Source organism: Xyrauchen texanus, chromosome 42 (genome assembly GCF_025860055.1).
Source record: "Xyrauchen texanus isolate HMW12.3.18 chromosome 42, RBS_HiC_50CHRs, whole genome shotgun sequence".
Lineage (NCBI taxonomy): Eukaryota > Metazoa > Chordata > Actinopteri > Cypriniformes > Catostomidae > Xyrauchen > Xyrauchen texanus.
In genome coordinates this window covers 13,279,318-13,303,720 of record NC_068317.1, presented here as the reverse complement: position 1 = coordinate 13,303,720, position 24,403 = coordinate 13,279,318, and the positions used below count along the sequence as shown (strand labels likewise).

The 24,403-nt window shown below is 37.3% G+C and overlaps 2 protein-coding genes across 3 annotated transcripts in view; one reads left to right on the top strand and one right to left on the bottom strand.

Annotated features, from left to right (window-relative positions):
• The window catches only part of acad11 (acyl-CoA dehydrogenase family, member 11), a 79,004-nt gene that overhangs the window by 15,557 nt on the left and 39,044 nt on the right, over window positions 1-24,403 (bottom strand). The window contains exons 14-15 of the mRNA XM_052114593.1: window positions 3,164-3,236; window positions 112-197 (exon numbers count right to left, since the gene is read on the bottom strand). Coding sequence (XP_051970553.1) covers window positions 112-197; window positions 3,164-3,236 — 159 coding nt within the window. The remainder of the gene's footprint in view (window positions 1-111; window positions 198-3,163; window positions 3,237-24,403) is intronic.
• On the top strand, window positions 9,336-15,519 carry LOC127634870 (atypical chemokine receptor 4-like). Of its 2 annotated transcripts, none has more exons than XM_052114595.1 (2): window positions 9,336-9,496; window positions 13,203-15,519. In XM_052114595.1, exon 2 carries the CDS (start codon window positions 13,209-13,211, stop codon window positions 14,355-14,357), a length of 1,149 nt encoding a protein of 382 aa, XP_051970555.1. In that variant the 5' UTR covers window positions 9,336-9,496; window positions 13,203-13,208; the 3' UTR covers window positions 14,358-15,519. The 2 variants fall into 2 exon arrangements, with proteins under 2 accessions (XP_051970555.1, XP_051970556.1); XM_052114596.1 differs by lacking the exon at window positions 9,336-9,496 and adding an exon at window positions 9,551-9,653.

The following is a 24,403-nucleotide window of genomic DNA, read 5'->3' as shown; positions in this document are numbered from 1 at the left end:
GTGTGAGAGACTTTAAAGTAGTGATGAAATGAGACAGTCACAGAGTGAACCTGAGGTGAAGATCTGATACGCTGTGATGTGGCACAGTAGATTCTGCAACTCAATACTCACCGTCTTGTCCGAAAACTGTGAGTGGCCTTATCTTCTTCACTCCAGGTGTGTTCATAGGAACGAGAATCATGCTGTGCAGCCTATGCCTGGAAAACATCACAGCCACATTAACACCATTACTGGAAAACAAAAAAATTCCTAAACAGATGGTAACACTTTGCAGAGTCAACATTACACAAATTACACACTAATACAATGAATTACAATAAAACTTTGCATGTGTCATTTTACACTGTTACTGTATGCTTCCATTGCATTGAAAAGTGCAGTATTCTGCCTAATTTCTCTTTTTGTGTTCAGCAAAAGAAATTAAGTCACACAGGTTTGGTAAATACTTGAGGGTGAGTACATGAGAGGATTTCCATTTTTGTGTGAACTATCCCTTTGGATTGGCCATTTTGAGCATGGAGATTAGATTTAAATGATCAAGGACCTTGTTGGGATCCTACTGGTTCCTATTGTTGGGATCCTTAACTTGTATCTTAAACATTTCATTTGTTATACCAATTTGAGTAGTATAACCATCTTCTGGTTTTTAGGAATACATGTATCTATCCTACTTTTTCTGGTGGGCCAAGTTTCTGAGCTTTGATTGGGTGTCACTCATGTATAAAAATGGATGGTCATGTTAATGTATTCGGGTTTCTGACATAATAAATGCAAGGATTTCAGAAGGAAAATGTGGCACGGATGAGGGCAGAGCCTGGTCGTGATCCTACACACCCGGTCCCTTATCAGGCTAATTAAGCCTTGGAGAGGGATAAAGGCTGATGGCAGACGGTGGTGCGATGAGAGAGAGATCGTTTACGGACATGTCCGTTAACGATCTCTCTCCCGCACGATCCTCTGCAGTCGACCTTTATCCCTCTCGAAGGCTTGATTAGCCTAATACGGGACCGGGTGTGTAGGATCACGACCCGGCCCCGCCCTCCGCCCTGCCACAGAAAAACAATGTCAGCTCATTCTGTTTGGCCTAGGCAGGAAGTTTTGAGTTCTGAAACTTAAAGTATGTTTTCATAGTTTATCCAAATATTTTATAAAAAAAATAAAAATAATAATAATAATAATAAAAAAAAATATTTAAGAGTTCCAAAAATCTTTTTAAGAAAGATTTTATTTCTCATGATATGACCACTTTCAACCTTCTATAGGTGAACAGAAAGTTCAGAGAATGTGCTTGGATATCAGAGTGAATCAATAGTAAATTAAGTTAAAATACATGTGAACAGTTTGATTGGGAAAACTTTCTCTCTCTTTCTCTCTCTCTCTCTCTCTCTCTCTCCCTCTTTTCTGCAGCCAAGGTCACATCACACTGCAGGGCAGATATCACTGAGATTAATTCTAATCAGAGAACCCTGTGGGAAGATGGAAAGCAGGAATGTAAAGACACAGGAAAAAAAAGAGAAGGAAGGAAGTGTGAATATCTGCAGCAGTGAAAAATTAATGAGGTCTTTCACAGCTAAGGTGTTTAGAGTGAAGGACAGAGACAATAAAAGAGCAAATCAAATCAAATCCAAAACAACAACAACAATGTGAGTCTCAGAGAGGGTAGAAATCATGTTACAAATAAATGATGACTTCTTTGGTCAGAGTACAATTATTAAATGTATTCGAAAATATGCTGCCTATTTGAAAGCAAATATTGTAATATGTATTATCAGTAATTCATTTTTGTATTAATATATGAAATATTTAATACAAGTATTATCTTAAAATGTAACTTTAAAGGGGTTAATGGAAAGGAGGAGGCAAGAACCGGCTTGACGATATAAATAATATGTTAATGCGAAACTTAAACAAAAAGACAAACACACAGTGTTGGACAGCTGTCCGTAAATCTCTCTCTCCGTCCCACTGCAGTCTCCAGTCAGCCTTTATCCCTCTCTGAGGCTTGATTAGCCTGATTAGGGGCCGGGTGTGTGGAATCACGACCCGGCCCCCCCCTCCGCCCTGCCACATTCCTCCCTTGTTCTCTCAGGACGGGGAGCCCTGTGTCTCCCTCACTTAGGGGTGTACTCACTTTTGTTGCCAGCGGTTTAGACATTAATGGCTGTGTGTTGAGTTATTTTGAGGGGACAGCACATTTACACTGTTATACAAGCTGTATATTCACTACTTTACATCGTAGCAAAGTGTAATTTCTTCAGTGTTGAAAAGATATAATCAAATATTTACAAAAATGTGAGGGGTGTACTCCCTTTTGTGAGATACTGTATATATGTGTATATATATTATATATATATTGTACCTTGTGTGTTCTGATTCTTCTACGAGGAGAACAATTCTTTAGACCAGCAAATATTTACCTACCAGAGTCCACCTCGAACTCTATTTTTGCATTTCCATCTCTCTGAGTGAGGTCTGAACACAGAGAGATACCGCTGGAAAGAGAACATTCAAACACAACAGGATTTTGGGAAGAAGAACAAAGAAATGGAAAGTTGGTAAAACTTTGAGGGGGAGACCGGCATGCCTGCTCTAAACTCGGTAGGACTTGTTTGGAGAGAAAGGAAAAGAAGACATGAAAGAAACTAAGCCGATCAAAGTTGGGATAAACTCTCACTGAACTCTACCAATGGGAGAGAGAAAGAAAATAAACAGGAGCACAAGCATTCGGTCTCTTATATGAACTACAAATTTTACATTTAGCCTTTTTTATCCAAGGTGACATACAGTAAACAATGATGATTGCTGGACTTGAACAACAACCTAACAGACACTGTTTCAACTTTATTTTAGTTTAGGTAACAATTGGGGAGAAAGAGAGGGAACAGAATCATGCCTTGGGACAAACTTAAAGGGAAAGTTAAAACAATAATACAAAATCTATCATCGTTTTCTCACCCTCATGTCGTTCCAACCCAGTATGACTTTTTGTTACGAGGAAAAAATAAATACATTTTAATTAATATTCCGGTCCGTATTTTCTATATAATAGCAGTTGATTGTGACTCTCTTTAAAGCTTATACAAGCACCCAAACACCTCATAAACTATGGTTTATCGCACACCATGCAAGGTTCATGTGAGAACTTTTTTAAAAACAATGTTACCTGTCACTATTTGTGTCCAGAGACTTGGTCTTGCACATCACTACAGCAATCTCACACTTTGGGTTACCAGCACCTGGAATAAAAATGTCAGGTTTGGTACAGCATATTTCTATAAAGACAGGTTGAAAAAGCCATTAACAGACAATTCACTTTTTAACTTTAAAATATACATAGACATATCAACTTTAAACATTTTCATCTCTTTTTCTATGTGTTTGAGATTGTAATGTGTGCATACTTGAGTTTAAGAAGTCCAGTAAGCAAGAACAATGGGATTTTCACAGAAATGAGCTTGACTGTCTGACAGAGAGAGCCATATTTCAAGCACATTTTTATTATATATTTTTTCTTGATATTTGTGGAATTTTAGAGGTTTACAAACTAAACCCCCCACAATTTTCTATGATATGCAGCTCCCTTCTTCAATGCAAGTCTTTAGGACTACGCTGTAAGGATGTGGAAAGACAATCATTTTATCGTCTGCCAGGTGAATATTTTAAGAAGGATTATAACAAATATAAGCACACCTCTCTTAGCAAGCTCCTCTCTTGGACGAATGCTGATGTTGGCAGTGGTGAGCGGTCTTCTCTAGAGGGAGCTGTTTCTCACCAGCCCTGCATTTCTACTTGCACGGTGTACAGTACGTACATTGTTGCTTGAATTACTGTTTCTAGCATGTGCATGCAGTTACACTTTCATGCAGACTCTCTCTTGCACACACACACACACACACACACACACACACACACACGCAACATAAGGGCTCAAAGCCCTTAAAGCGAAAATCATTTACAGACTGCTATAATGTACATCGTGACTCAAAGCTGCAATAATTTACAGCAAAGTGAAGTGTACACAGGCCCTCAAATGCAGGGTTGCAGTATGAGCCTGGGGGCAATATGTGATCCAAGGGACAGATGGGTGTGTCCCACAATCATTCTTTCGTTTTTATTGTCCAGTATTCTGTCAAAGGACATAAGGACACCAGATCAGCATGATAATGCTTAGATGAAAGGGGTAAAACCCATTTTTTTGTGAATGTCTAAAAGCTGGATGTGATATGAGCCTGTGGGGAAATATCAATTTAATGGCTTTGTTTACCTTCATACCTCCATGTACTAGAATGAAAAACATTTATAATATCTTAAAAATTCTTCATGGATTATGAATTAATCATTTATTATTGTAGTATTTCTTTTTCCGTCAGAACACACAAAGGTGACAATGTCTTTACAGCAGTGGTTCTCAAAATGTTTCCTTCTGAAATCCTTGCATTTATTATGTCAGAAACCCAAATACATTAACATGACCACCCGTATTTATACATCAGTGACACCCAATCAATGCTCAGAAAATTGGCCCACCAGAAAAAGTAGGATAGATACTTGTATTTCTAAAAACCAAAAGATGGTTATATTACTCAAATTGGTATAACAAATGAAATGTTTAAGATACAAGTTAAGGATCCCAACAATAGGAACCAGTAGGATCCCAACAATAGGAACCAGTAGGATCCAAACCTTTCCTTGATCATTTCAGTCCAATCTCCATGCAATACTGAACGAATACTCATCATGTACTCACATCAAGTTTTTCCCCAAAGAGGAATTGTAAGGGGGGTTCATGGTGTTGGGTGCACTCACAACACTTATGTACACAAGTCGTTCTGGCATGCGTGCCACTTTCAAATGGGTGAAGAGGTGAATTAACTCTTACATTTCGGTCTGTTCCTCTCACAACACTATCATATGGCTTCAGAAGAATTGAAATCTAAGGCAACAGTGTTATGGATGACTTTAAGGCGCTTTTATGTCTTGGACAGCCACAATCACGATACTCTCATCCCTCAATCTTGTGTTTCTCAGATGAAAAAAGTTATACTGGTTTTGAACGACGAGGGCGAGTAAATGATGGAAGAAAGTTCATTTGTATTTCAATGGTAACGTTTTTCAGTATATTTAATCAAGTTTAAATTATTGGACAGAGGTCCTGACTGCAGCGAAACAACGCATAGACTGCATTGGCCAGGATGGGCCTTTAAGTATATAGACATAATTTTTGTTTGTATGTATTTATGTAACACAGAAAGTATTCACAAAATAACAGAACAACCTTGTGACAGAAGTTCACAATTTAGGTATTTTTCTTTTGTGAATAGTGTAAATTTCTTTAGATTTTCTTTGCATTTTTAAATAATAAAACAAATTCAGTAAAAAGTTGAAACATTTTAAAAAATTTTGTCATTGTTAAAAAAACGTTTTTCTTGTTTCAAAGTGGGGCGTGAACTGAAAAATGTTAAATAATGGCTCCGGTCTGTCAAGCTAGAAAAATGCTTCAAAAATTGAAGTCCTTATTCACCCTAAAATGATATCATTAATAAAACACTCAAATCAAATAGGGCATTTACATCGATAATGTCAAACTCCACTTTTTTTATTTTCACAACCTTTTTTAAAATTCTCCTTTTATGGTGAAGCGTCATTAGAATAAGTAAATAATGACAAAATGTTAATTATTAGGTGAACCATCCAATTGGTTGAAATCACCCATCATCACTGCAGAATACGTGAAAAAAAAGAGCCTTGATTCCTTGTCGGCCTATTTATGGGACATTTGATGAGTGTGACAGATCTCCAACAGAGGTTAATGAGATTTCAGCAACAACAGTCAGTAGATGTGTCATCCTAAACATTATAAAGTTGTTTCGAGACAGCTACAGTAGTTGGGCACTTGTGTTTGACAACACTGAGATAAAGATGCATTCTGAGATGATATTCTTCTCACCACAATTGTACAGAGCTGTTATCTGAGTTACAGTAGACTTTGTCAGTTTGAACCAGTCTGGCCTGACCTCTTTCATCAACAAGACATTTCCATACGCAGAACTGCCGCTCACTGGATGATTTTTGTTTTTGGCAGCATTTGGAGTAAATTCTAGAGACTGTTGTGCATGAAAATCCAAGAAGATCGGCAGTAACAGAAATACTCAAACCGGCCTATGTATATATATATATTTATATTTTACACTCATGTGAGGACTGGGTATGCAAATCGAATTAAATCATATCTTATTTAATGATTTATAGCCCAGGGTGTTTTCCAATTAAACAAACATGTGTAATGAGAATTATATTGTTTTAAACTGTTATAAATGTCCTTAAAGCCTGGTTAAAAAGTTATTTAAGCATGTTCAAGGCATAAAATTCTGTGATTGTTATAAGCATGTATTAAGGTGATGCATGCTGAAGCATATAGGTAGGATAATGCGCTGTTTCTATTTTCTTTAGACATTAGCCTCTACCGTATTTTGTTAAACCATATTTAATTTTCTGTATCCCATTTGTATAATTCATTGAAAAAAAAAATGGTTATTTTTTTTATTTTAGAAAAGTCATCAAAACTATGGAATAACATCAATGGAACTATAGGAATTATGTTGTGACTAAAACAAAATCCATAATAAATCAAAACTGTGTTACATTTTAGCATCTTCACCCTTTGCCTAGAATTTGCAGAAATGTACTCTTGACATTTTCTCAACCAACTTCTTGAAGTATCACCCTGGAATGCTTTTTAAACAGTATTAAAAGGAGTTCCCATCTATGTTGAGCACTTATTGGCTGCTTTTCTTTATTATTTGGTCCAAGTCATCAATTTCAAAAACTTTTTTTTTTTATTATTACATTTTAGGCCCCAATGTTTTGTCAGTTTTAGCGAACTTCTGGGGAAGATTATGGGGGACTTGAATCCCCAACCTAGCGAATCAAACCCACACACAGGTATTTCATGCTTAAACACTGTACAGTATGCTAAAAAAAAATTACAATCAGTAATATTTAGCCATGATTGATGGCGTTCAGTTAGAATGGATTTAGAAATTATGAAAAAAAAAAAAAATGTACTGGTTCTTACGTAACCATGGGAAATCGAAACATAACATGAACCCACAAACTCCCACAAACCAACATTTAAACACACAGTGACTCATCTGCTTTTATGCAATGCAATTGGACAGGATGCCAAATCCACAGTTCCTCACACAACTGACACACCTTGCAGATACACACACTCACACAGCCTTAAAACAAACACTCAAGGCTCTCAATTGCTGGGAAAGACCAGTGTTTTAAGAAACAATTAGTAACTAGCCAACATGCATGTTTGTGTGGGGTGTGTGTGTGTGAGTGTGTTGTCATAACGGCCCTTACTGAATCGATTTTTCTGATGAAAACGCACGTTATGTTTCTAAGGGTGTGATATAACAGACTTGTCCTTTCATGTCTGAAGGTTGTCCCCATACCAGACGCTAAACATGCGACCAAAACACACAACTGTGCATTCCATAACCAACAACCTCGGATTCAAACAAACAAATCACGCGAGGCAACCAGAATGCCATGTCAGGCCAAATAACAGGATTGGTACAGAAGAGCAACTGCAAGGAATTACACCAATCAGATGAGACCCTCCATCAAAAAGTGGTTTTATCTTTCAGAGCTAATAGCCACAACGAACATGGCATTCGTAAGGAAAATAATCACAACAGCTACTTTCCAATGCAAACAATCCACAGAATGCACACAGTCAGGAAGGAACCGTTACAGGACTGTAAAGTTAATTACACTGTTTTTCCACTCGAACGCCTCTAACTAGTTCAGGACACCCAGCAGTCCTTTACCTCTAATTTATGTTCCTTCAGTCTATAAGCCTTTTTCCAGATTGTGAGATTTAAGAAACCAAAATGTAATGCACTCGAGTGTTACCAGTACACTTCAGATGTTACCTTTACTGAATGTATTACGGATTCTAAATCTGTGCAAGTTGCAAATGTAACAGCATAGACTGGGTGTGGCAACATATATTCACGGTATGATTCAGAGTTAGAACAGTTGATTATGCAGCAGCAAAAAACTGAAGCATGAAATATAAACCTGATCTACATCTGCAATACTGATGTCAACTGTGTTTTAAATATAGTCATGAAAATAGAGTTTGACAGCGCTGTGGGTGTATATGGACTGATATGGTTAAATCCTTTTGGCATGAATGGTATAACGCTTTGAATATACCATGGAATAGGACTGAACACCACCATGATGGTAATACAATGGTACCATTCAGTCTTTTTCTAATTACACAGTCTAAGAATATGGTAGTCAAATGGTATAATGGTATGTATTTGTTGTTAGGCATGGAATGACGGTTTCGATTTTATACACATTAGCCCTCCTATTGTCCACTTTTGAAAACCATTTAAAATGCATTCATTCTTGGCATTGGCACAACAATGGCACTTACGACAACACTGACAGAAGTTTTATTGTGGTCCCAAAGTGTATATTGATAGAATATATTCTTTTAGACTGACTATTTACTTGAGTAACAATTTTTTAAAGATTCAAAAAGTAATAATAAAAAGAAATAAAAAATACTATATAAAATATATATATATATATATATATATATATATATATATATATATATATATATATATATATATATATATATATATATATATATATTCTACTTTTACAAAATCAATAGTGTACATTATGATATGATCCATGATATTAGAGCTGCACAAACAATTGAAAACCATATTGAGTTTTCAATTACAACTGCCACAATTAAATTGTGAACAATGCAACTACAGAATTCCATTTAGGTTTACTCCTGTTACATAAAAAAACATTCCATTTACTACATTATTTTTGTTGTTTGCTTGTTTGTTTATCAGCAGTGGAGCATTAACCAATTACAGACATATCAGTTGCACGATTTTCTGTAAACTAAAAAAAATAATCAATAACAGTTTTGTTTGTCATCATGCTGAAAGAGCTATTGTGAATTTGAAAGTTTTGTATAAAAAAAGCAATAAAGTAACAGTTCTCGGCTTATTTTAAAATTTGTACCCAACATAAAGAAAATGGCATGCAGATGCCCCAAACAATAACATGGGGAATAATCATTTTAAGATAGGGTTTTTGTCATAACCATGCAGCCCTAATATGATATGATATAATATAATAGATATATAATATATAGTATAAAAAGTGGAATTTCGAGAATGCAGCTTGAAGATGTTCAAAAGTGCAGCGCAGTAGAGAGGGAGTCTACATAACCTGCAGGAGGAGGGCAATCCTGCACAGATATGTTTATTTTCTCTAACTCGCTCTCTTTCTCACTCCTCCTCACTCTCTTCCTCCAACACAAACTCACACCCGTGGCTGTCTGCTTGCCCCAGCTGCAACAACCAACAGAGCATTTCACTCCTTTGGGCTGAAGGGCAGCTCTTTCCTGGACTGCACGTGACTCGACACGCCAAAAATAGAGGTAAATCACCGCTGCATTTCACAAGCAACATTCAAATCAGAGCTACAGCTAGGTCAAAGGGCTTTCAGGTAATCGCTTGGTTGAACTGTACAGTGACACAGGGGACAGTCGTACGAGTCGTAACTTTAGCCAATCGCCATTCAAAGTAATTCCCGGGGTAAGAATACATCAAACAAATGCCTGAAAAATAGACACAAAAGACAGAATAAGTGCTGAACTATGTAATGGTCATTTAGGTATTATGCTTTCTGAACTTTCAGTATGTCAGTGTTCATTTGCTGTTAATTGCTGTTAAATCCTTGCTGTTTTTTTAGTCAAGGCAAAGTCCTGCTTACTACACCTCAAAAGTATTTTTATGACATTAGAGTGCAAAGTTCAATATAAATAGTGACGTGGACAGATTCAGATTACAATGAAACATTCACCAATCAAAGAATATCGTTTGAAAGATTTTCAGTCTTTTTATCATATGTAAGATATGTTTTTAAAGAAAAGCTCACTTCTGGATAACAGTGAGACAGCAGAAAGGAATGAGGGTTTACTTGTACAGTGTTAAACTCTATTGATGGAATAAAAGGGTGTAACATACCTTGAGCTCCAAAAAAGACTGAGGTAAATTAAAAGACAACACAAATGCTGTAATAGATTCAAGAATAAGAATAATGGTTCAACTTTTCACTAGCTTGTCTTGCCTAGCCTTGAACACGCATCTTGTGTTAATGGATAAACCGCAACTTGTGCAGTTTTAATGAAACAAACTATATGTTTATATTTCAGCATATTGTTGAAAATTTTTGAATTTCATTGCATTAGTTAACAAAAGATTAAAACGTGGCATTTATTTAAAAAAAATATTTTTGTCATTGTTAAATGTATAAAGCATTACATAAACCGTATTGTTTTTTTTAAGGTTATCAACATCAAGAGATAAACATTAGTGGAAGATGTCTTTAGTTAATATAATGAACTCCACCTCTGGTTACTCTGCTAATTGACTTCATACATGGACTAAAAATCACAATTTGGTTCAAATTAATTCCAAAAATGGCTCAGAAAATTATAGTTAGTTGTGAGAAAATGTTTAGCATCATTTGTTTGCAAATGCCGCTTGCTTGGGTATTTTGTTAACTATGCAATGAGATTCAGACATTTTTAAGTTTTTAAAGACAATTAGCCAAACCTTTTCTGCAAGAGGACATTTTGACATATAAAAAGTGTCTTTTCTGAAAGAGACATGTTGTGGTCTAAATAAATACGCTTAAACTAAATAAATATTGTGGCCATTATTTTATACAGATTAAAATAACACAAATTGCACAAAGGCTTTAATGGTAAATCAAGACATTATGATGTTTAAAAGATGTGTCATTAAATTCTAAATTTAACAAATATTTAATAAACAGATTACTGTGTGGAAATATGGATCGCCAAAAAATACACTGATGTTAATATACTGTAATTCATTGGAATTTCAAGAAATGTAGCCAAACCGTTTCAGAACATTTTACATGCCGTGGAACATTTAATGTTCTTTTAAAGATTTTAAAAACATGTTTGGTTGTTAAAAACATTCTAAATATTTGAACAGCACGATTTGGTGTTCCAAAAGCAATAAAAATAAAAACATGGTATCTACAGGAGGCAAAACATTTAGTAGCAAAAACAGACATAAAACACAGACAATACACAACAACAAACATAAACGTATCGGCATGCCACATAAAGTCCACAAGCAGATAGCCGCCATCAGTTAAAGATCTGAATACCTTTTGCTCATTTAACAGCAAAGTCTGCTCATCCCATACAGACACACACAAATATGTGTGCTCTGCTTAGAGACCCCATTTAAAGAGGACTGTATGCGTTTACCAGATTGGCAGGTACATTATGAAGCGCAACTCCAGATGAGCACTGGGCGATAGCCAAGGATTTGCAGGGTTTGAAATGCAAACAACAGCAAGAGAGTGACAGAGGATACACTGCAAAAAAAAAAAAAAAATTCTTGTCTGATTTTCCAATAAAAATATCAGAAGAAAACTTGGATTTTTTTGCAGTGTACAAAGTTCAGGGAGAGACTGATAGACCAGCAATTTGTTTCTATGATAATCCCAGAATTCAAAAACAGGAGTCTGACAATGCAAACATTTTTGCATTTAATGCCTTCTAGAGTTCAGGGTTAAATATATTTCCCCCCGCATGTATACAAACTAAAGCTAAAGGGTTTACAATACATTCAAAGTTCAATTACCACAAAGCTGTCCTTGACAGACTTTAATATTTGTATTTACATGCCTTCTTGAGCTACCATACAAATGTAGAAATAGATAACAGCCTAGCAAGTTGCAACAGACACAGTAATAGATAACACCATAGCAAGTTGCACAGGCGAGGTTTGCGAAACAAGCAAACATGCACATATGCAGTGATCTCTGCTTCCACTTCCCATGTTTTCATTCAAACATAACTGTCACAGTGATGTGTATGATCTCAACCAAGACCCTCTGGATAGTTGATTGCAACAAGGATGACGATATGGAAGAGATTTACGTCTATGGTGTCTTTTGCACAAAGAAAACGTCTTTCACACGTCGCTTATTTAAAAAATGCATATTGAAGGTACATTGTTGAACACATGTGTATCAAACAGAATAATTCACAAATGAAATCACAAAACACCCAAAAACTCAGAGCACAGATGGCACATCAAATCTAACAAACAAGCAAGAATGAAAAGAATAAAAGCAAGCACGGACATCTGATTGTGGTTGATCTGATACTAATTCAGATAGTATTCCCAAGAAAACATGTTTGTAATGTAGAAATACATTAAAGTAAAACCTGCAGTGCATGCAGATAAGAGTGGTCTTTTCTAGGGTCTCAAAGCACAATTAGTAGTAAAAACTGGTTTGTTACATTCAAAACAACCATACAAATGAAGCCATCAAGTCCTCCTTGGAAGTTTATACTTAAGAATTTGGGAGTCGTAATTACAATGTGAAGTGGGTTCAAGTGATTTGGGTCATAAACAAACAGATACGTTGAGCAATTTTATGATTTTTTTTATTGTTTTATTATTTCCTACTTACTGGCAAAATCAGGAAGCTTTTTTTGGTCCAACTGCAGTTGCACTTGATACTCAGACTTGGTATTTTATCATTCTCATGCTGCCAGAGAAATTAATGGAAAATTTAGTTGCACAAGTCTGTCGCCAATATTCACAATTTAAACTTAATCATGACCAGTATCAATTAACATTTACATTTAGCAGATGCTTTTATCCAAATGAGGAACATGAGCATTTCATCATACAAAAGCCAACCATATCTCCAATATCGAACTCCCAAAATCCCAATAGTAGTGCCCTCCTTGGTTAATTGAAGACTAGATGTGCCACCACATTCTGGACAACCTGCAGGCCAACCAGAGTATTGCAGTAGTCAAGTCTTGAAATGGCAACTCAGTCAGGGCTCAAAGAAAATTAGTTTCCCAATGGTAATTAAGACAATGTGGTGGACAATCATGTGTGCTAACCTCATAAATACGATTATTCAGATCATTCTGACATTGCTTGAAGGCAGCACATGTCCAAGATACATATAAAAATGTATTCTTTTTTTTGTGTGACGAAATTATATTTTAAAGCCAGTTTGTGTTATATAACGAACCTTGAACTATCTGCAATGTTTGTTACTTGCTCTCTTTGTAGATCAAGATGGGCATCCCTTTTTATGACCATATTGACGAATATGACAACAGTTCCAACCACAGTTTCGATGATGATGATGACGACAACTTTACAGACTACCACACGGTCTGCGACAAACAAGAGATCCGGTCCTTTGCCGGGGTCTTTTTGCCTGTGGTCTACACCCTAGCACTGATCCTGGGTCTGGCAGGGAATTCGCTGGTCATCTTTGTGTACCTTTCCCACAAGCGTTTACGAACCATGACAGACGTCTTCATCCTCAACTTGGCCTTCGCAGATCTCCTCCTCCTCCTAACATTGCCATTCTGGGCTGCAGATGCAGTGAACGGCTGGGAAATTGGCATAGCCGCCTGCAAGATCACCTCCGCCCTCTATACTACTAACTTCAGTTGCAGCATGCTGCTGCTGGCCTGTATTAGCATTGACCGTTATCGTGCACTAGCTAGAGGTTCCACTGCTGTCCATGCTCCAGGCAGGAACAATGCCAACAGGCAGAGGATAATAGTGTGCCTCCTGGTTTGGGCATTGGCCATTTTGTTAGGGTTGCCTGATATGGTGTTCTATACAGTAAGACAACATTCTGGAGGGCGAAACGCCTGCAGGGCGGTTTATCCACACAGCATGGCACGGGCAACTAAAGCCACTCTGGAAATTTTGGAGGTGTCGCTGAGCTTCCTTCTGCCTCTCCTAGTGATGTTGTTCTGTTATTGCAGAGTGGGCGTGGCATTGAGTCATGCTGCTACAGCAGGGGTACAAGGCAGGAGGAGATGGCGGGCGTTTCGGGTGTTGATAGCAGTAGTGGGGGTGTTCCTGTTGACCCAGCTGCCGTACAATGTGTTCAAACTGGTTCGAGCTCTGGATGTGATCTACATGTTGGTAACGGAATGTGAGGTGAGCAAAAATTTGGATCGAGCCAATCAAATCACGGAGAGCCTGGCTCTCACACACTGCTGTCTAAATCCAGTGCTTTACGTCTTTATCGGATCGTCCTTCAAAATGCATGTGCTAAAGCTTGCCAAGCGCTGTGGTCAGACAGGAAGAGATTATCGCCACGGCAATGAGCAGCCCACCGTGGAGATCTCCCTTAAGTCAGGCGAACGAAGTAATGCTCACTCTTCCTCGGACAATAAAGGCACAAGTACGTTCACCATATGACACAAACACTTACGCACCGTCTTGCATTCAGCTATGGGGACTGACAATAATATTCTAAAACAGTGGTCCTAAACAGGTGGGTTGTGACCCAAATATGGGTCAAAGGCTGTAGGTCCAATCAAACTTTTTATTGGTGCAAATAATGCTACATAGAAAAAAAAACAAAATGTTGTGTAAATCCATCAGTCACTTGGTAGTAAGCTAGCCAAATTACCAGTAGGTAGATTTGGGAAGGTTGCATGACATGCCCTCATCCTCCATGAACAAAACTATGAAAATACAACCCATACAACATTGTGCGGGGGTTACATTTGTTAAGGAGTATGGAGATGTTAAATCATGTAAATCTGGGTCTTGAAACAACCAGTTGAGAACCACTGCTCTAAGACACTATTTCAGAAATAAGGATGTCCAAGTAACTCTGAAATTTTTACATACAAAAATGTAATGTACTATGTTCATATTATGTTATCTATGACATCATTGATGACATCTTTTATTATTTGTTATATGCCTTAAAGCATGCCATTATCAGTAGGCCTGCACGGAATCTATGCCTGCAGAATTCCATGGAACGCTCTGCACAATTTGCACGCCTGCCATTCACAAGGTCTTCCAGCCACAAGAGGCCATGCATTAGTGATTTTACCATGGGTAAAGGGTCTTCATGAACCCCTAAAGCCGCCATAATTTTAGTACGTACACTGTAATTCACAGCCTCGAGCGCTTATTGTTTTAATAAAACGACAGCAACAGCAATATAATGAAAGACACTAATATTTAATGAAAAGTTGTATTAATACTATAACACATAATAAACAATTGTTCCACTAAGTAATATACTGTAATTCATTAGTCTTAAAATAATCTGGCAAGCAACATAACTAGTAGTTTCTCAGCTCAATTTAATACATTTACCACATTTAAATTAATTCCACAGATTTCCTCTCACAATCATTAAAGAACATGGGAAAAAGTGCACAGATTTCGTGTGGGCATATTCATGAGTTATAGTGAAACCGCTTATAGAAAGTGTGTAGACAACGCAGGGATCTTATGTAACAGAGATGCCCTGATAACCAGCAGTTATGTATTTATACAGTTAATAAATATTTAGAATGTAACTATATATTTTAGATTAAAGCATATATTTTAAACTTGACTTGTTTTTGAGTTTTGCTTTTGCAAGCTGATACATAAATCACACATTACTTGCATACTATGTCCGTAAACTAATACAGATCACAAACATACAGTAATTCATAAATATTTTAAATCACATGTACATGATTATGCTTTGTGATAGAAGCAAAACCATCTGATTCTGCTCATAATTCTGCAGCTTTGAGGGGGAATAAGCAAATTAATGGGGGAGGTTATGACAAAGCAGATGATATGTGGAAAGCAGGAGAAGGGGATCATGGAAAATAGAAGTTGCCAGCCATATTTTTACTTAATTGGAAAAAAACCTCAAAAAGAGTTCATTAAAAAACTCTTAAAAGCAGGGAGAATCATGCTGAGTTTAGACCATAAGCAGTATTTTCTACATTAACAGCCATATGTTCTCAGCCTTTATGAAATGATTGATGTCTGGTGCTCCGAAGTGGCGTTAATAATTAGTTACTTTCAACCGTTAAAGAGTGCAGCTCTCATGTTACTCCTTTTAAAAAGACACTATTTAAGTTTTAATATTTCACATATATTGTTTATATGAAAGAGAGCACTTAAAGCTCATGCTATTACAGAGAACACTGTGAATCCACTGAATTAAATGGAGATGGTGCATCACAAGGTATTTCACACAAGGGACCAGCTGTGCTTTTGAAAATCCAATTCGGTATATTCCCGCCTAATTTAAAACTGGAAGCTCTCGCCACGCAATTAAAGGGCACCTATTATGCCCCTTTTCACAAAATTTAAATCTTTGATGTCCCCAGAATGTGTCTGTGAAATTTCAGCTCAAAATACAGCACAGATCATTACCATGTTGAAAATGCCAATTTATGGGTGGGAATAAAAACGAGCTGTTTTTGTGTGTGTGTCTTTAAATGCAAATGAGCTGGTGCTCCCCGCCCATATCCAGAATAGGGCGGAGTTTTAACATCTCTGCTTCGGATAACTAGACATCATAAGCAATATGACTGACAGTGGGGTTCAGCCCTATATGTTTGAACCAGAGTCAGACACTGATGAGGGAGAGAGGCTATTTGATCAATTTATTTATTTGTTGTATAGTTTTTTCAGCAGTTTTGCAATGATGGATGAGCAACACACACACACACACACACACACACACACACACACACACACACACACACACACACACACACACACACACACACACACACACACACACACACACACACACACACACGTTGTGTTTCCATGTTTTATGGGGACTTTCCATAGACATAATGGTTTTTATACTGTACAAACTTTATATTCTATCCCCTAAACCTAACCCTCACAGAAAACATTCTGCATTTTTACATTTTCAAAAAACATAATTTAGTATGATTTATAAGCTGTTTTCCTCATGGGGACCGACAAAATGTCCCCACAAAGTCAAAAATTTCGGGTTTTACTATCCTTATGGGGACATTTGGTCCCCACAAAGTGATAAATACACGGTCACACACACACACACACACACACACACACACAAAAACACACACACACACACACACACACACACACATACTGTTACAACATTTGCTATGCACTATAACGAAACAACACACACACACAAACAAAAAGTCCGTCAACAGACGTAGGCAGGGCCTGTACACGTGATTTTTCAGAATCTGAATTAATGGGGATTTTAAAAAAAGGACTGGGTGGATTTTTATCATTATAGGGTGGTTGTGTACACACACTGCCAACACACATTTATGTTCAAACACCATGTAAAAGTGAATTTTGCATAATAGGTCCCCTTTAAAACATATCGTATCTCTATCCGTCAAATGCTCCGTTAAGCCCAAAGTACACTTGTTAAACATTTTTTATAAATACAGAATCTATTATTCCAACAGCCAAAACCAATCCTAAATAACACTGAAAAAGGGTATTTTGAATGAATAGGAAGTGCAGGACAAATAAGGGCAAACCAGTCTGTTCTAAACTAAATTTACCAAGTAAAAGTTACCCAACATATAACAGTCAGCACAGGTAAGCAAACTCTCCAGAAATTTTTTTATTAAATGTGCTGCAAAGTTGTGCATTCTTTTTCCAGATATTCATGAACACTGTATTTGGATTTTTTTAATAATTTGAAAGAAATGGTACTTATGAAGATAGATTTAAAGCCAATTAAATATTTAAGAGCTAAACAAAACCAGAAAAATTTATATTTACAATAGAAATGTCCATGACTTCATAAAGGCTTTTGAAGATCTTATTTATTTCCATGTGTTTTCCAGGCCAAGAAATCAGTCACAGTTTTCAAATTCACTGATATTTACGGTCTCCATGACAGTGGGAACCCTGCCAATTTCACTTATGTAATCTGATGTATTTCTTGTAAAACAGGATAATTAACAAGGCAAAAAATGCAGGTCGGATCACGTAAAATGGGCATTATATACCAGAATGGAGTCAGGGAGTTGGAGGGGAGGGGTTCAAAAATGAAGAGGGATTCATGACGTCAGCCGAAAATGAAAGTCGTTTCAGGGATGGAGCAAGTTAAAACAAAGAACAACATGGAATAGCATGCACCAATGATTAATGAAGCACAATAACACCAAAAAAAAAACATTAGAAAAGGAACTAGATTCAATGCTGTTGACGTTCAAATGGAAATACACACCGAATACATAGGCAGAGGTCTCTGAACAGATGGATTCAAGGCTAGGTAATCTAAGTTTATCTTGAGAGCAGATGGTAAGGAGGAAGATATTTGGAAAGAGACAGTTCCTTGGGAAAAAGTGAGGAAGAAAAAAGAAAGAAAGTAATCAAGTAGGCAGGACTGATGGAAAACTTCTGTCAAAAAAAATCAAGCCACATCTAGTGAGTCAACTCAAATTATCGCCCAAAAACCTTAATTCTGGGTGTGTCCCGGAGACTGCATAAACATAATTCAGCTCTTGATATCGTAGGCATCCTTAATAAACATTTGCTTGTGTGGGTTGTCTGTTTGCAGAGGATTGTTTCATTACACCAAAGCAAATGTCGGGTGGATGTGCGAGTGGAGACAGTACAGCTTTACAGTATCAAGACCTTCATAGCGTGGTGTGAAGAGCTTACCGTAGTGACAGAATGTTTACAAAAAATGACCAGACTTATCCTACTATGTGTGGGTGTTCATGAGAATAAATGGACAGTCAAATGTGACATGCTGTATGGGATGTAATGACACATCAAGCTGTCATACAAAGAGCCATTGTGTGGTTTGGAAGTCTTATCCGATCTTTTATTTGACAATTGTACAAAAAAATGTTGTCCAATGTTTCTTTTGTGTAAAGTTCCAAGCTAAGACTGTAGGAATGCTTGCACTTTTCCATATGAAAAGCTCTTTTTCAACTTGAAATATATTTACATGTATTGATGATGATGATGGACTACTTCATTAAGAAATATACACATTTAAGATATATTTTAAGATAATATGCATATCATATTTAAAGGATGAGCTGGACCAGATTGGGAAGGAAAAACATCCAACAAGAGACCCACATACATGGGATCTAGACAAACAATGGTTATTTTGAGGAAGAAAAAAATATATATATATATAAAATGGGTTTGAAGATTTTTGGTCACTGCATAATTCTCACGCTTTCATTTGTTATATGATATTTTTTATGACCTTGCTATTAATCTAAAATGTGGAAAATGTTAATAATCCTGTCCCTTCTACAGCCATGGCAAAATGTATTGGCAGTGACATATATTTTGTGTTTCACAAAGTTTTCTGCTTCAGTTGTTGTGGTGTTGATACACATTGTTTCTAGATTATTGTGCAGAGTGATCAGATGCATTTTAAATAATTGCCAAAATCGTCATTGGCCAAAAAATTAACTTTATAACAAAAACAATTTTTTGGCCCTGGCACAAAATGACCAACTAACATAATTTCACGAATCATATCAGCAGCACCTGGGAAAGTGTGAACGAGTACTAGTCAGGTGAAATCATTCTATCATACTGATTGGATTATAAGAGCAGACTGATTGCTATAAAAAGGAGGGAAGAAGTGCTTCCAATCAAAAACCAGTTTTCTTGTTAGCAATGGTTACGTCAAAAGAAAGACGGGCAGCCATCATTGCATCAAAAATATTGCACCTGAAAGAACCATTTAACGGATCATCAAGAACTTCAAGGAGAGAGGTTCAACTGCAGTGAAGACTTCAAGACGTCCCACAGTGTCCAGCAAGCGCCAGGATAGTCTCCTCCTGAGGAGTCAGCTATGGAATCCTGTCACCACCAGTGCAGAGCTTGCTCAATATTGGCAGCAGGTTGGTGTGAGTGCATCTGCACGCACAGTGAGGCAAAGACTTTTGGACAATGGCCTGGTGTCAAGAAGGGCAGCAAAGAAGCTACATCTCTCCAAGAAAAACATCAAGAACAGAAATTCTGCAGGAAGTACAAGGATTGGACAGCGGAAGAATGGTGCAAAGTTGTCTTCTCTGATGAAGCCCCCTGTGTCGTGCCAACAGTGAAGCATCCTGAGACCATCCATGTGTGGGGTTGCTTTTCATCCAAGGGAGTGGGCTCTCTCAAAATTCTGCCCAAAACACTGCCATGAATAAAGAATGGTATCAAAACAAAAATCCAAAATCCTGCAAGAGCAACTTCTCCCAACAATCCAGGAGCAATTTTGTGATGATCCGTTCATTTTCCAGCAGGATGGGGCACCATGTCACAAGGTAATGAAGTGGCTCGGAGATAATTACATTGAAATTTTGGATCCGTGGTCAATTCAATCCAAAAGGTGAGTGGACAAGCAGAAGTCCACAAATTGTGATCAACTCAGAGCACTAACAAGGCAAGAATGGATCACCATCAGTCAGGATTTGGCCCATAAGCTGATATCCAGCATACCAGAGTGAATTTCAGAAGTTCTGAAGAACAAGGGTCAACAATTTAAATATTGACTCTTTGCATATATTGAATGTTTTTGCCAATAAAAGCCTTTAAAACTTATGAAATGCTTATCATTGTTTTCCAGTATATCATAGAAGCATGTGAAAATATTATCTACTAATACTGACGCGGCAATCTTTGCAAAACACAAAATTTATATCACTGCCAATACTTTTGGCCACGGCTTTACCTTTTCCACAAATTTCTAACTACTATACTCCAAAGAACCGCACAGTCCGCACCACTAAAGCTATACATCAGAGGCTTCACATGCATATGGAAACACACTAAACTGCACTAAACCCCTCGTCCCTCTTCTTCCCAATGGTGTGATGTAATGGTAGGCTGAAAACCAGTGTTGTAGTCAAGACCTAAACCGGGACCAAGTCAATATCGAGACCAGAGTGCATCAAGACTGAGACAAGACCAAGACTTTGAGGGGTTGAGACCATGTCAAGACTAAGACCAAGGCAGGGCGAGACCAAGTCAAGACCAGGCCAGTGTGAGTCCCACACTGCATGGCACACTTACGATAAAATGTGGAACATGCAAAACATATGCAGTCCTCAAACTGATCTGAAAGATCCACATTCCCATAAAAACTCACAGAAAACAATGAAGATTACTCTTCATTCACTTCTTTTATTGCCACATATATAAACTGGCGGCCAAAAGTTTGGAATAATGTACAGATTTTGCTGTTTCGGAAAGAAATTGGTACTTTAATTCATCAAATTGGCATTCAACTAATTACAAAGTATAGTCAGAACATTACTGATGTAAAAAACATAATTTTTTATCAAATCTAGACAGGCCACATTTCCAGCAGCCATCATTCCAACACCATAGCCTTGAGTAATCATGCTAAATTGCTAATTTGGTGCTAGAAAATCACTTGCCATTATATCAAACACAGTTTAAAACTATTTGGTTTATTAAATGAAGCTTAACATAGTCTTTTTGTTTGTTTTTGAGTTGCCACAGTATGCAACAGACTGGCATGTCTTAAGGTAAAAAATGGCATTCCTCTCGTTTTGAGGAATGAAGGATATACAATGCTTGAAATTGACAAAAACTGAAGATTTCATACAAAGGCATACACTACAGTCTTCAAAGACAAAGGACAACTGGCTCTAACAAGGACAGAAAGAGATGTGGAAGACCAGATGTACAACTAAACAAGAGGATAAGTACATAAGAATCTCTAGTTTTAGAAATAGACACCTCACATGTCCTCAGCTGACAGCTTCATTGAATTCTACCCGCCTGTGGCAGCGGGGGCGTGGTCAAGCGCCCGTCCGGGAGAGAAAAGCGGTAAGGGCGCTTACACCTGAGCTAAATTATGTCTAAACACCTGTCTCTAATTTCAGTGAGTACGAGGAGAGCGGCATAAAAAGGCAGCGAGAGGGCCCCAGAGGAGAGAGATGACATGCGAACCCAGTGTTTGGCATTGTGTTGTATTGTGTTTGTAAAATAAGATTGTACGGAACAAAAAGGGAATTAAAACCTTACCTTGTGGTGAAGACCTGTTTCCTGTCCTCCTTCCTTGGGAAGTGTTACACTCACTGAAATTAGAGACAGGTGTTTAGACATAATTTAGCTCAGGTGTAAGCGCCCTTACCGCTTTTCGCTTGACCACGCCCCCGCTGCCACACCGCCCAACACCAGTTGGACAATAAAAAGAAAAGGTTAGAGTGGACAAAGAAACACAGACATTGGACAACAGATAATTGGAAAAGAGTGTTATGGATCTTAACCCCATTGAGATTTTGTGGGATCAGCTAGAATTTAAGATGCATGAGAAGTGCCCGACAAGGCAGCCACATCTATGACAAGTGTAACAGGAAGTGTGGGGTGAAATGTCACTGGAGTATCTGGACAAACTGACAGCTGGAACGCAAAAGATCTGCAAAGCTGTCATTGCTGAATGTGGAGTTTATTTTATGAGAACTCTCTGAAGTAGTTTAAGAAGTTCTGAATTAATTTTAACAGTTTTAACATGTTATTAATTTTTAGTTTTTCATGTTATTAATGTCCTGACTAGTTATTGTGATCAGTTGAATGCCACTTTGGTGAATAAAAGTACCAATTTCTTTCCATAAGAGCAAAACCTGTACATAATTCCAAATTGTTGGCCGCCTGTCTGCGTGTATGTATATATATATATATAATGTATATATGTGTGTGTGTTGTGTGTATCAGTATACCATGAGAAATGTCTTAATAAAATAATCAAAAGGTGAATTTTATGTGTGTGAATTTTCCTTTGTTTTCTATGAGCAAACAAACACAAACAAACACTAAAGCGATGAAATCAACTTAACCATCTTTATTCAACACTCCTTTACCAAGTTTAACCATCCACCTAAAACAATAAAATGTTTGCGCAAGTATTGTATCAGATTTTCTGGATGACTCTTCCCCTAGAAACCATCATTAAGTACAGAATATATCAAACAATAATTTAATACTTAAGTCTTCACTTTTCTCTGTATTTTCTTGAACAATATAGTAAGTTTTTTTGTTGTTTTTGAACAAACAACAAGCCTTGTATAAATGTGTGCAATTTGCTAACCACATGGCTAAATCTCGAAAATAGAACAAAGAATGCCAAACATAAGCAAAAGCAGCCTATTTAAAATGTACATTTTAATATAAGTGGAGGCGCATAGCTCGGTCTCCACTCTCTGCTGTCACATCTCTAGCTCTCTCACCCAAGTGAGGGAGCATTACCGTGGCGTGTAGCCTTTATTTCAGCATTTAATGCATTTCAATGCTAGATGCTCAGAAGATGACGTTAAATTAAACAAAGCTGCAACAATCCTGTTAGTGTAGCAGGTATTTCACTGTTACAAGAGAGGTCTCCTAGCAATCCAATTGATAAACAATCTGCAATGCTAGCATTTGTGCTACAGGTGCACATTTATCAAAAGAGAGTTTCATTTGCCATGTCTGCTACTCTGCTAACATTTGTTGTTAAACGGTTTGTGGTTAGGTCAATGTTTCCAGACCTTTTTTCTGCCATGGCACACTTTTTACGATTAAAAAAAATGACAAACCACTTTTCCACATAACCATTGTTGATAGTTTTCCTTTTTAAGAACTCAAATGTTCAAAATTCGACTATGCAAAAAATGCAAGTAACACTGTATAATGACGTCACAGATGCCAAGAGTGCTAATTGGATAATGAAACACCAACAAATTTGTGTCTTTTCCAATTTGTAGATTTGTTCTTGCAAATTAATAAAAAAAAATTATTTACTTGCTGTATTTTCTGGAAATAAAGTTGCACCTATAAGTTGCACCGGTTAAATCGCACTAACAGAGGATGTATCCGGCAGGCACTAGGACCTGAGAGCAGCCTCCATTCACAGGTTCAATGACAAGGTGGAGGAATCAAGGGCCCCTAGGCACTGGACCCATTGGCCCAGTCAGTAATCCTCCCTACCCCGCAGTTGTGGTCTTGACCGATCTTGAAATTAAATCCTGAGTGTTCTTTGTCCGAGACCGAGACAATAGTGTAAAAATGCTGTCCATTCTGAGACCTACAACAATGCTGAAAACCATTGCACACAGTACGAAGGGGTAAAAGAGCTGTGAAAAGTTAAAGTTCAGAACCACCAGATATGCACAAAGCATGCAACAGGCCTGGGAGCCACCAAAGGAAATTTTCTATCCCATGAGAGGACACTGAAATGAGAAGGAAAATAGGGGGAAAAAATGTGGTGAAAAAAAAAGTTTAGTTTAGCCTTTGCATTTTTGTGGCTTCGTGTATGCAAAGGAAGTTGCAAAAGAAAAGGGTATGCGAATTGTTGAAAGAGAAGAAAGAAGGCCAGGGGTAAAGAGCACAGCTGTCTAGTTCAGTTTCTGCTGGTATGGATGAGTCAGTGTTGCAAACTTACAGAAAGTTAATTCATACAGTGCAACAATGAAAGTCAGAGTGAATAGTGTAACTATGAG